The sequence below is a fragment of the Corvus moneduloides genome, chromosome 8 (genome assembly GCF_009650955.1).
Source record: "Corvus moneduloides isolate bCorMon1 chromosome 8, bCorMon1.pri, whole genome shotgun sequence".
NCBI classification, from domain to species: Eukaryota; Metazoa; Chordata; class Aves; order Passeriformes; family Corvidae; genus Corvus; species Corvus moneduloides.
In genome coordinates this window covers 20602019-20614672 of record NC_045483.1, presented here as the reverse complement: position 1 = coordinate 20614672, position 12654 = coordinate 20602019, and the positions used below count along the sequence as shown (strand labels likewise).

Genomic DNA, 12654 nt, shown 5'->3' with positions numbered 1-12654 from the left:
AACTAGGTCTTCATGGTAACTTTCCTTCCATGCATCTCAAGGAGGAACCAAAGCAGTGATCTTACATCTCTTTAAGTTTTCTGCTGGAGCTGATGTAGCCTGTCATTTTCTCATAGGCAGTGGACTTAGTACTGTTAGTTCTGTCTGTATATTAAAATGCTAACTAAATGCAGAAAAATGCCAGGGATGTGTATGACCCAAAAATATAATTGTCTTGCATTGGTACATAAAAGAATGAACATTATTTTCTAGAAGTATGCTCAGGATACAAATTATTTCAGAATAATAGTTATGTATTTAGCTTGAACTTTATTTAACGTTTTGGATAAGTATCTTGAAAAATGAGACTATAAAGATGATAAAGAGAAAAAGTTCAACCTGTTCCTTCCATTTGTCAAGTCATTCTTCATGAAGTTGCCTGGAGAGAGGGGACTGTACAGAAATACTGTCAGTTCATGTTCAGATCACAGACATGTCCAAAGTATTTTAGAAGATATCTAAGATGTTACTGTTGAAAACAGTTATTACATTTTATATAAATGCTATTTTTACTCTTTTTACAGTTATTCCTACTCACATACTCAGTCTGCTGATTGAAATGCCTGTGGTGCTGTACAAGAATACTTCATATAGAGCCTAATTGTAAATTGCAATTGTAAATTGCAAAATACTCTTAAAAGTATGAAATGGATTCAGTTAGAGTAGGAAAACAAAGTTAGAAGCAAAGGACTCGCATGTATGTCTCTAGTGAATTAATGCGAAGTCTTCATCAGAATACAGTGAGCAAAGTGTGTTGAGCTGTATGTCACCTCGTGCAAGGTCTGTACCCTAGGAATAAACGTAAGCAATGGCTACTGCTAATCATTTACTCTTCTGTGTGTTTTAGTGAACAGACTGGCCCGCTCCAAGTACTGCTGAGCCAGGAGCTACCACTGGAACCCAACAAAGAAGTGGAATTTGGGTCCAGTTCTTTCTTCCACCCACCTGCTTCCTGCCATGAATTGCACTCATCATTATATCCAGAGTCTTCCTCCTTGCCCCCCTCTGAAAGCAGTCCATCCAACAGGATCTCTCCAAACTTCCAGTCTGCTTCTGCTGATTTTCATGACCAAGTTCCCTCTTTTCCCTATAGGCAAGGGTTGACAGAGAGGTCTGCAAGAACTGAGAATGATGCCCACAATAGTGGGGAATTTGCTGACACGACAGCCACAGGGCCAAAAGACTATAGGGATTGCTGCAGTAGCAGCAGGTTAGAAGAGGTTCATAACATAATGCCTATTCTCACACCTCACTTCAAATCCAAGGCTAACACAATAAACTCTGTGTCTTTGCCTACACTGTTTCCCTGTCCACATCCACCACAAGCTGCATCTCCTGAAAGGGACAGCCAGCACAGTCCTTGTTCCAAACTTGCAAGCTCTCCCGTGCTGCCCAACGTTGATCATTTAGGGGCCTATCATGCAGTGACCTCTGCAACTTCATCCCCTACACAGCAGTGCTCCTCGGATCCTTTGCAGAAAAATAAGTACTCCAGAGCAAACAGCCAGGAGATGTTATTACCCTCACAGGGTGAATATGGCACAGCAGACGGTTGTAAATCTGAGGCTTTTAGTACAAAGGGACATGTTCGCTCCTTGGCAGAGCAGTTTCAGAAAATGCATGCAGTCTCCCAGAGAAAAGGTACTCATGAAAAAGACTGGATTACTGCAGTGTGTCAGGATGAGAAGTCTCCAAAGTTAACACAAAAATCTTTCATCAGCCGTTCATCTTCTGGTTACGGACAGCTACTCCATCAAAACCAAGAAAACAAAAACCAGTCTTCTGAAAAATTACACTCAGCTGTGGATATTAGGGACGGGGTAGTTTCTTTGAAGGGTTTTAGTGCCCAACATGTTGCTTCTATGAGTTTTTGTTCTCACAGTGAAGAACTGTGTAGAAGAGGTGGACAGACTATAGCAGACCCTGCACCCTATGTGGAAAGGCGCTGTCATGATGGAGGAATGAAAGAGGTGGATGATGGAGCTGCTAGTAGCATGGTTGCCTCTATGCCTGTGGACCATTGGGTGAATAATGTTACTAGGTATTACAGTTCTCAGAAGGCTAATAAGAATACTGAATGGCTTCCTGTACCTGGGAGGAGTCCACTCCTTTCTGATCAGAGAGCAGTTGGAGATGACTTGAGCAGGATCCCAGTACATCTGCATCCACAGTGGAATCAAGACACAGAGCAGGAGCTCTCAGAACTGGAATCCCTCTATCAGACTAGTCTGCAGGCATCTCAGGCCACTAGGCCTTTCTTGGGAAGACAGGACAGTGCTAGGTATCCATTTGACCAATCAGGTAAGAATGATGCAGTTATTTTTCTTGGTTGACCTGCCTATGTACTCCAATATAGGTGAAGATGCATTTTCCAGTCGATTTAGTTAAACGGGCATTAATTTGTGCACAGATGCAGAAAAATTCAGGTTGTAGACTCTGAAAACATTCCAGCTAACTAGAGAAAGCAGTGTGATAGCACTGCCTGGGGTGGCTGCAGAGTAGCTGTTGATCTTGGCAAAAGGAGAGCAACATCTGTTAAGAGTAACATAGAAATAGTTGATCCTGTTTTCAAGGAGGGAGCTAGCTGCTTATGTCAGGCTAATGAATTTTGCTGTTTGAAAGTCTTACATCACCTCTGGAATTTATTGAACTCTTTCTATGCCTGATGTTAATATTCTCCGCATTGGTGAATTTTTACTGATTGTATTGTAATTGAGAATTTAGTCTGTAATTGGTTGAGGGGAATAACTTTTAAAAGTGTTTCCAGATCTGAGAGTTTTGCTAAGGACTGCCTGCTTTAAGTTCTGGAAAATTAGTTGTGAAAGCAGCGCTGAGGGTACATGAACTGCACTAAGATCCATGAGATCTTGTGGATTAGTTGGTGCTGAAAGAAAATGAACAGATTCTGTCAGTGAGGACATCCAGCTGTTGCTGGAGACATTCAACTGGAGTCTCATGACAGCAGTCCGGTTCCACTTAAGCTGATCTAATCTCCTGCCTGAGATAGGGCAACCTTGTTTCTCTGCTTCACAAGTGAAGGAAATTTCTTTATAATCTGTGTCATAGCATTAAAGCGATGAATTTTCTGGTTAAATATAAGGCAGCCTGAAATTGGATGGGTACCAAAGTGACACAGATATAGCTATACACATATGATATATATATATATATATATATTGCAATGCATACACAAGACAGGTTTTCCCCTGCCCTGCACCCGTGGAGGTGGAACCTCCGTCACTCCTGACAATGTCAGACCTGGCTGTGATCAGAGTGAGTACTGCCATAAAGTCTTGAATGGGTTTCTGTTCAACAGCTTGAGTTTTCTCTGAACTCTCATGTCTTGCAGTCCACTCACAGACCAGTTAAGACATCGAAATGTGGCCATTTACCATTTGTTGTTCTTTTGGTTTGCTTTCAGAGTTAGGCAGGATCTGATCTCAGAACTTTGCAGATACTCTCTTGCATGGGCTTGAATCAGAAGGTCTTACATGTTCCAACTGATTTTGGAAGTTCTTTCTGGAAATCTACCAGGATAAAGCCCAGTTGCTTTAGTATTGGCTGGAGTTTCAGAGTTCTGTCATCAAATGACTCATTTCTTAGGCTGACTTTCTTGTGTATTTTCCCACCACATGTATGAGGGATGTGGGATACAGATACTCTTCTCAAGTGAAGTTTATATTTGAGATCTTCTCATTTGCTGTAACTTTCTGGTTTTTCTTCCTAAGTTCTGCAAATTCTGTATAAAACTGAAAAGTTTGAACCAGTGCATCTACTGTGATGAACTGGATGAAAATCACCTGAGTTAGGTCTAGGACTGCTCTTTCTTTCTTTTAACTTGCATTACCTATTCATTTGCAAATGCTGTTGAAACTTTGACTCATTATCAACTGGTTTTGTCAGATCTTTGCATTCTGAATCATGGTGAAAATGCCTCTGTTTCATTAGAGGGACTTTACAGCAGAGTTAAAGCCAAGACTTGTTTCTCTGAATGCAACCACCTCAATGCAGAAAAGGTGTTGTTATCAGCATATGACCTTTCTTCCTATATAGAGGAACTCCCTGTGACCAGTTTAATTAGGACATTGATCTGTCTATTCCATGAGAAATTTTAGGATTGTAATTGATGGATGGGGATTGCACTGAAGTGAAGTAATTGTAGCAATCCTAGTTAAAAATAACACCTTTAACTATTTAACCAGCACAACAAATGGCTGAGAAACTAGCATTGAATGGGAAGGAGCACTGAATGTGTGGGGAGCCTGAGGCTGACTTGTTTAGCCCAAGTTACATTAGGTAACTTCCTTCCAGTGGCTGATTTTCTGTCTCTCTGAGCCCTCTAAACAATCTCACCTCTGTATCAGGCAAGTCTTGGTGTGCAGTTAAATCATTTAAATCTTAAATAGTTCAATTAACTGCTCCCCTGAAGCCTGCAGAAGGGCCAGGGAAGTAGGCATAGTATCCTGATGGACTGTCTCCCCTTGAAATGTTGGGTGTTAGCTGATATATTAATGTTCCAAGGGTCTCTGACTTCTTGTTCTGTGTGTATAGTCCCTCTGTCTTTGCTGGAGTCAGACCTAAGATAGTCAGAAATGTGTCATAACATGCAATCAGGTGTTGAATTTAATCATAGTGTTTTCCTTCCCAGTCTCTGTGAACCTGAGTGTGAGGAAGCTGCCTGCTACAGCTGGCATGGGTCTGTCGAAAACCCCAACAGCAGAGATCGAGCGCAGTCTGTGTGGATCCACTGTCTCTTCTGTCTCCAAGGTGACATTTTGTTACTTAAGATATACTAGTGGGGGAAGGGCTCGGCCTGTGCAAGAAAGAATTTACAGTGGGACAAGTGAAACACATTATGAAAAAGGTACTGGGGTTGTTGATATTAATATTAGAGAGAATTTCAAGTGCAGTCTAGCACAGGATTAACTAACTAAAATAAGAGTGACTCATGCTACGTGCAGCTTACGTGCAGTCAAATGATCTAAATCCTGGCTTGGAGGAACACACCGTTGAAAACTTTAAGATCTAGCCTCTTTGAACTTAGTGACATGAATTCCCTTGCATCACAACTGATGATAACTGCTTCTTAATTTTACCATGTGCAGGGGCACAAGTTTCATTTTTTTTCACTGTCACTACATATTTTTAAGGTGGGTGATAATTTGGTATTTGCTACAGTTCATAGTTAGTCACCTCAGAGTGGGAGAACATTCTTTTTCTTTTTTTCCTGGGAAGACACTGTTTAAATAACTGGCAGTTACATATCAATGCCTGTATGTGAAGACGTGAAAGTATTTTCAAGGGGAAATGACATTTCCTGTAGTATCTCTGTACTTGTTAAAGGGAGTTCCAAGTCTGTTCCTCTATGGAACAAAGGAAAGGAAAGATGGAATAAACATTTCCCTTGCTAGAATAAGATTAGCCAGCTTCCAGCATTCGTCAAATAATCCTAGATTTTTTTTTTTTTTTTTTTTTTGGTATGAGAAGACAGTAGTACTTTATCATAAGATGACTGTCAGCTGTAGCCATGATTATCTCTCCAGGGGCAGTGATGCCTGTAGCAGCAGTCAGTCCTTCAGGTAGATCTGTCCCACTAGAGACATTTTGTCCTGGCTTTAGACACTTATAAAAGAACGACTCTCATTTAGACAAATCAATCTGTGTATATTTACTAATGGAAGAAAAACTATAAGGAATAATATTTTTAATCAGCAGATCCAAACAGACCCATTTATCTTAAGTTTTCAAAGCAGTACCTGAGTGAAGGATTTCAAGAAAGAAAAGATCACTAAATATCACTGAAGTATGCTCCATTATATTTCTATTCATCTGTTCCCTGTAATTATTGTACAAAATTGATATTATGAAGAACCTTGTCTGAAATATGTGATGTTGTTTGCAGGTCACATATACCAGAGAACATAGCAGGGAACCAGAAGAGGAGGAAATATACAGTGCAGAGAATTTCCGTCGCATTGCTCGCAGTCTCAGTGGGACAGTTGTCTCAAACAGAGAAGAGACCTTGGTCTCTTCTCACAGTTTTGTAAGTAGAATGATGTGCAGCTTTCCAATGAGCTATCATCTGTGTGTAGGGTTGCTGTTTTCTCTGTCTGCATTTAGTAGTTAACAAATGAGACAGAAGACAACTCAATAATAAGCCATGATAAAAGCCTGTCTTTTTTGTTCTCTCTTTGGAAGAAGAATGAACTTTTGTATAAGTAACAAAGCCATTTTCCTCATGTCATTGCAGAGTAGTGGCTGCTGCAGCTGGTAGGCGTGTCAGCTACATTACTTGCTAGTATGCAGAAACAACCAGTATAAACATTTTTTTTTCAGTTGACTTACTTTCAAGAAAGCTTCTCATACACCTATAATTAAAAACAAAAAAACCCACCAGTACCAAAATGAAAGTTTCTGCTCTCTTGTGAGTTTATTAAGCAAGTAGCATTTTTAGAGAGTAAAAGTAAACATTAAAGGGGAGTCAGTTCAAGACTTGGTGCATAACATGCAGACAGTTAAATACAGAAAATAACTAAAAGTAAGGAAATTGATCTTTTCTTTGTCCTCTCTGTTAAGTAGTCTTAGATGCAATTTAAAAGTGTCAGAAAAACAGTACCAATGTTTAGCAACATATAATGTCAAGTTTTGGCTTGGACTGAATTTTTTGCACACTGTACTTAAACTTTAATTTGAAACCAGCTGTGTAATAGGTATAGAAGAGTCTTAGTTGCAGAATCAGTTATTTAGACAGGTCAGTCCAATTGCATCTCTCTGCTGTGTACCATAAACTAAGTATATGTCAACTTTGAAGAGTTTGCTCCTCAGTGTGCTTTAGTTAAGGGCTCTGACACATACCTGGAAGTGCTGGCAGAAGCAATTAAAGACCTTTAGCTGCCCAAGAGCTGCTCTCTCAGCTAATGTTTTTATCTCCACAACACAAGCAGCCAATGGGATGGTTGTCTGTTACTACTCTTCGAGTTAGGCACTGGGCTCAAGTCTGTGATGGTTTGTTGTTGATTCCTGCTTTCTGGGGTAGGTATCTCCTAATAGAGGGAAAAGGTATAACACAGATAAATACTTCAGCTGTGACAGGTAAATCTGTTCATAGTCTGAAATCAGAGCTTTCAGTAAAGCCTTCTAGAAAATAGAAAGGAAAAATCAGCAATACTCTGTTTCATGGCTTGTGTAGCGTACCATTTTCAGTGCTGACTGGCCTGACGTTGTTTTGTGTATTCGGTTTGTCAGCCAAACCTCCAGGAGCGGTTTGTGTTTGTTTTGGCTTTTTTTTTCTGGTATAATTCCAGTCTAACGATCTTAAGTAGCCCACCACTTCAGTAAAAGCCTTACTGGATTGATGCAGTTTTTGTCTGTCTTTTTCACGTACAGATGCATGTTTTTGTTCCAGTGACTCATCCCTTTCTTTCTTGGATCAACACCACCTTTGCTTGTTTCAACCCAACTCTGTGTTTACTCATCATTTTATGTTCTGTTCTTCTCCTTTCTCATTTTATAAAAGGAAGCACCAAATACGAGGAAAATGCCAGTGGACACCAGCCACCGTTCTTCCAGCTCCACTTCCCTTCCTTTCCCCCATGATCCTCCTGTATTTCCCTTTGATCCCCAGCACAACCCAAACCAGGTGCAGCACCCACCCCATGATGTACTGATGCCCAGCATGGTGGGCAAGGCACGTAAACTGTCAGGTAATAATCACAGGACTTTTCATCCTTTTTCGTGATCAGAAATATTGCTGAAGTACAGCTCCTCAGTTCTTGTCTTTCATAATGGAGTTTACCATCTGCCTGAATTCCTCCAGAAGTCTGGAAGAACAAACCACATTTCTTCTTCTCTCCCCTTTGGAGTTTTCCTGTGGTTCTGTGCTAAATGTGCATAACCAAAGCCCATAACCTTTGTGGAAACTTTATGATGGCTTTATATAAAATCATATCAATATTTTTGTGAGTTATTTTCTTTAATGTAAAAGTAGCAGTAAGACCCACCACCTTGTTGCCATGTATGAGAGTACTTCCACAAGTTACTCATTCCCACAAATCACCCATGTGCCAGTAGAAATAACTACTTCCTGCATGAGAATTACTTTCCCTGTGACAGCATCAAAACCAGTTTGATCTACCAGCCTTGAAATACTTTGTTGGGCTCCTCTATGATGAAACAAGGGGCTAGTAAAGAAATCTGAAATCTGTGACAGCAGCTGCAGTAGGATAAAGAGAGGAAATGCAGTGAGGAAAATGAATGCTGGAAAAGGTACAGCTAGCTTTTATTCAGAATTGCATGTCAGCCAGTAACTGGATGTACTAGTGATTTCATTGTTCTTCTGTCACCTGCTGACCACAGCTGGAAGTTCAGAGAGAATGAAACAAAAATTATAACTAAGCAAACCTTTTTTTAAAATTTATTTCAGGAGATCAGAAGAACATCATCCAGAAACTTCTGGTTGTGCCTGACAGGGGTGAAGCTTTCCAAGGTGAAGACTACCCAGGTGTGGCACTGAGCTATGGGAGTCTCCCTTGTGTACCCAAAGGCACCCTCTCCCAGGGGCAAAAGCCTCGTGTTAATTTGCATTTAGGAGGTGGAGCATCAAGTGTCTCTGGCCATTTGCTGAACACAAGTTACTCTGCCAGGCAAACAGCCACTTTACCAGATAAGCGAACAATGCTCTGGGGGAAACATGCTGGCCAGCCAGGCAAGAGTTTACAGGAAGGCTTCCTCCAGCAGCCTTCACAACATCACATGCATGAATCTCACACCATCGGTTGCAGACTACCAGCCAGCACAGACTACAGCACTTTAAGAATACCACGTGAGCCTTCTTGGGATCCCGGTGCTTCTCAATGTTGCCCTGTGCCCCTCTCTTGTGTTAAGGCCCCGGGTCCAAGGAGAGTTGATATGCCTCCAGAAGAAGACTGGCGAGAGAACAGCTACACCCCTCAGCCTGGCAGAAGGCGAATGCTGCCAATGCATGTGATGGATGGGACTTTTTCTTCTGCTTCCGAGGCACACAGAAATATGCTGGCTCGAGCAGCAGCAGCTACTGGCACCATGCAAAACAATGGCTGGTGAGATCCCGTCCACTTCATGTGCCCCAGTACACCACTCTGTGAACTATGGTTATTGCCAGAGTGTGGATTGCATGGAGACAGGAAACTCTTTCAATCAGTATCTGTGCCAGTTGTCTTAAAATGTAGCTATACAGTATGTGGAAACTAATTGCACTGTATTTTGTTTCTGACACTACTGAACTGCTGTCTGGATGGGGAATCTTAGCTATTCTAGTCCTGCCCTCTCCTAGCAAACAAGTGCTATAGGAATGGTAATTGGCTTACGGGTAAGTTCTGAAGTGTGCACACGTTTTGGAGGAAAATGGCAACTAACAAAAGGACATTTTTAAGGACTCTTTTTCATGAAATGTAGCTTTGGTATATTCTTCACATAAAGAAACCAATCCTTTTGTTTTCTTCTCCTTCCTCTCTCCTGTTCCTTCCTAGGGGTCCTACTGACCCACCTTCCAGGTTCCAGTAAATCTGCACTTGGCAGGTGGCAGTTAGTAAAGCAAACAGTTTTCAGTGTTCTGAGATCTCATACAGAGATCACAGCTGTAGTTGCTGCAGAGGAAGTGACAGGGAGATATTGTTCATTAGTAAACCCCAATTTTCCCCACTTTAGCAAACTAACAATGCTTCAAACAGAAAAGACTGTTAATGCTGCACGCTTAGCTACACCAATGTAAACACAGAATAAGTTTAACTATTTTAGTGTCAAACATACTTGCTTTTGTAAGTATTTTTCAAATAAATCTATGAAAATAGTTCTATTTACCTGACTGTGTTTGATCTTTCTTTTCTGTTTAGTTTTACTCTTCAGTTGGCTGGGAACTTCTGATTCATTTTCTTACACGTGAACAAACACGAGTAAGTTGTTCATTTTAGTTCATTAACAAAGTTTATGTAATAAAGAGTTAGATTGGAGGATATGCCTAATTTTGATTCAGGACTTGAGGTGTTTCATTACTACTCGGCACTTAAATTTCACCTCATAATGGACAATAATTTAATGTCCTTTGAAAAGTATTTTGAGACTGACATCTTGTTTTAAGGAATACTACATCTATGCAAGATGGTAGTGTATGCAGATATACAGAAAAATCATTAGAAATGATTGGTGGGGTGAGAAGTGTCATTTTAATCACACTTGCACTCCTGCTCCTGCAGACACTTTCAGGTGTGGTGGTTATGAGGTGTTCAGAAGCATGGGGATTCTGTTCCATGCTTGTCCTGGTCCATGATTCTGCTTGGAGCAGAGCTGGAGCTGTGGCAGTGCCAGTGCTGGTGGAAGGGCTGCCCTGCCCTGCCCTGCCCTGTTAATTCACAGTGCTCCTCGTAACCTACGCTCTCTGACCCGAGGGGCTTCGCTCTCATTTCATGCTTTGCAGCTCAGGGCTTGATGGAATTCCATCAGTTGTTGCTGTTTAGCCTGAGATTGATTCTCATTCATTTCAGTTAGTGTAATTTGTCAGTTTCTTGTTTCTAAATACTCACTATTGTTTCTGTTATTGTTGCAGTCTCCTGTAACTACATTTTACATTTTGGATTATGTTGCACACTTCTTTGTACTTAGCTGCCCCACTAGTAGTGGTTACCAGAAAAAAGCACTCTGTTCTCCCACCCGTCTATTCCAAAAAAACCCCTCATGACTTTTGACTTTCTTACATAAAGGTTTTGGCAACCTCATAATGTGAAACTTTCAATAGTACTAATTTTCTAAGTATAAACAAATGGAGTTTATATTTTACTTGAAACAACTGTTTGATTCAGGTTTCCCAATAGACATGGAATTGTTAGTGTCTCATGCCATAGCCACTTCTGTTTTCAGCTTTTTGATACTTTCAGTGGTTGGTGAAAGCTGCAGTAGCCCCAGGATGGAAGTGAGGACATGGATAAGTATTTGACACTTCGCTTGACTGCAATGGTAGAAAATTCAGGTTGCAGACTGAGACTTAATAGTCTTGATAATCTCAAAAAAACAAGCTTCCAAAACAAAGTACAAAGTCATGTCTTCAAAAATCAATATAAAGTATGAAACTCTTGCAACTGAAGACAGCATGGATGCTTAGCTTTATTATGTCCTAGCAACCAGGAAAGAATGGAAGTATACTTGTATAAAGCTCTGCAGAATAATTCTGAGTTGATGCAATTTAGTTAAATAATTAGTGGTAACCAGGTGGGTTTTTTTAAGGGACCTGTTGTGTTTATTCTCTTCTAGCTACCAGGTTTCAAAACTTTTTAAAATGTCCTTTGTATATCAGTTGCTTTCTATGAAGTTAACCAGAGGCCTGAAAAGGAAAAGCTGGGTCCATAGCAAGCAGTGTATTAGTGCATCTGAAGAGAAACAAACTGAAGTACATTCAGCAATATATTTAACATGGGAGAAAACGTGAGACTGGAAAAACACTGTTACTTCAGCTTGTGCCTGCAAATTTTAGTAAGGTCAGTAAGATCAAATTAACTACAAAGTAAATATTACTAACTTGTCTTTTCAGTGATATTTATACTATACAAAAATCAATTACACAGTAGTTTAATAGCTTGTTAAAGTTCACTGTTGCCTATAGGAAGGGTGAGGAGGGGGTTCCCACAGGTATTCAGCAGCTATTTAAAATTCTTAAGAGTTTACAGTTTGTAAGTTTTGATGCAGTATAACCTTGTCTTTGTCCCTGGCTGAAGAGTATGTTATTGGATGGAATTAAATGAAAATAATGCCATATACACTTAAATTCGCCTTTTTAAAATAAGTGAATGTCAGTTCTCCTAAAAATAAAATTATTTTTCCCACTATTTCTGTGATCTCTCATTGTGTTTGTAATATGCATTTAGACCTAACTGTGTAGGGAGCAAAAAAAGGCAATAATAAAATGAAAAGTAACTTGGTGTCCTAGCAGTAGCAAAATCCTGTTAATATGATCTTTCTGTATATGGAAAAGGAACTACTTAGCACAGTTCCTTCTCTTGAAGGGAACCAAGTTTGTACCCGCTGTTTGTGGAAATCATTTTCAGACCTGCTGAACAGCTGATGTGCTCAAATGGAGCGTGCAGCACTTGAGAGTTACCCAAAATGTGCTCTGCTTTAGAGAAGGGAAGTGCAAGGGAAGTGCCCGTTTCTTTTTAACAAAGGCTACTGCACCCACGTTAAGATGGGGGGATTTGGGAAGAGGGAAGGAACTGTCTTACTGATACTTCCCCCGATTGCTAACATTGCTGGAATGGACTTAGCAGTGGTGGTTGGGTAGGACATAGAAAGTACAGGTAGAATTCCAGAATACTGGAATTCATGCAGGTTTTGCATCTAATGTCATGTAGGGAGAGGGGCAGGACAGAGGTGTAGGGAGAAGAGAAACAAGGAAAGCAAAAGAAAGGGTGGATTGGATTAGGAAGGAACAGATGGATAGGTGGAAAAAGCAGAATGAAAGGAAATGTGTGCTTATCTTTGCTCAGATGTGTCTCTTTTCAAGGAACACTCAGTAATCGGTCTAAATTTTCCTTCCTTCTTTCAGTGGATACATTCCTGTACAGAGATGGTCCTCAGCAGCAGTGGGGTGCT

At 40.5% G+C, this 12654-nt stretch overlaps 1 protein-coding gene across 10 annotated transcripts in view; it reads left to right on the top strand.

Annotated features, from left to right (window-relative positions):
• Nucleotides 1–11891, top strand: part of USP54 (ubiquitin specific peptidase 54) — a 98739-nt gene extending 86848 nt beyond the window's left edge. For 8 of the 10 annotated variants that reach the window (XM_032117100.1, XM_032117099.1, XM_032117096.1 and 5 more), the window contains 5 exons: nt 887–2340; nt 4688–4806; nt 5942–6082; nt 7556–7742; nt 8462–9120. In XM_032117100.1, coding sequence (XP_031972991.1) covers nt 887–2340; nt 4688–4806; nt 5942–6082; nt 7556–7742; nt 8462–9120 — 2560 coding nt within the window. Of the gene's footprint in view, nt 1–886; nt 2341–4687; nt 4807–5941; nt 6083–7555; nt 7743–8461 lie in introns of all 10 variants that reach the window. The other 2 variants (XM_032117098.1, XM_032117102.1) reach the window with 2 other exon arrangements.
• The last annotated feature ends 763 nt before the right edge of the window (nt 11892–12654 follow it).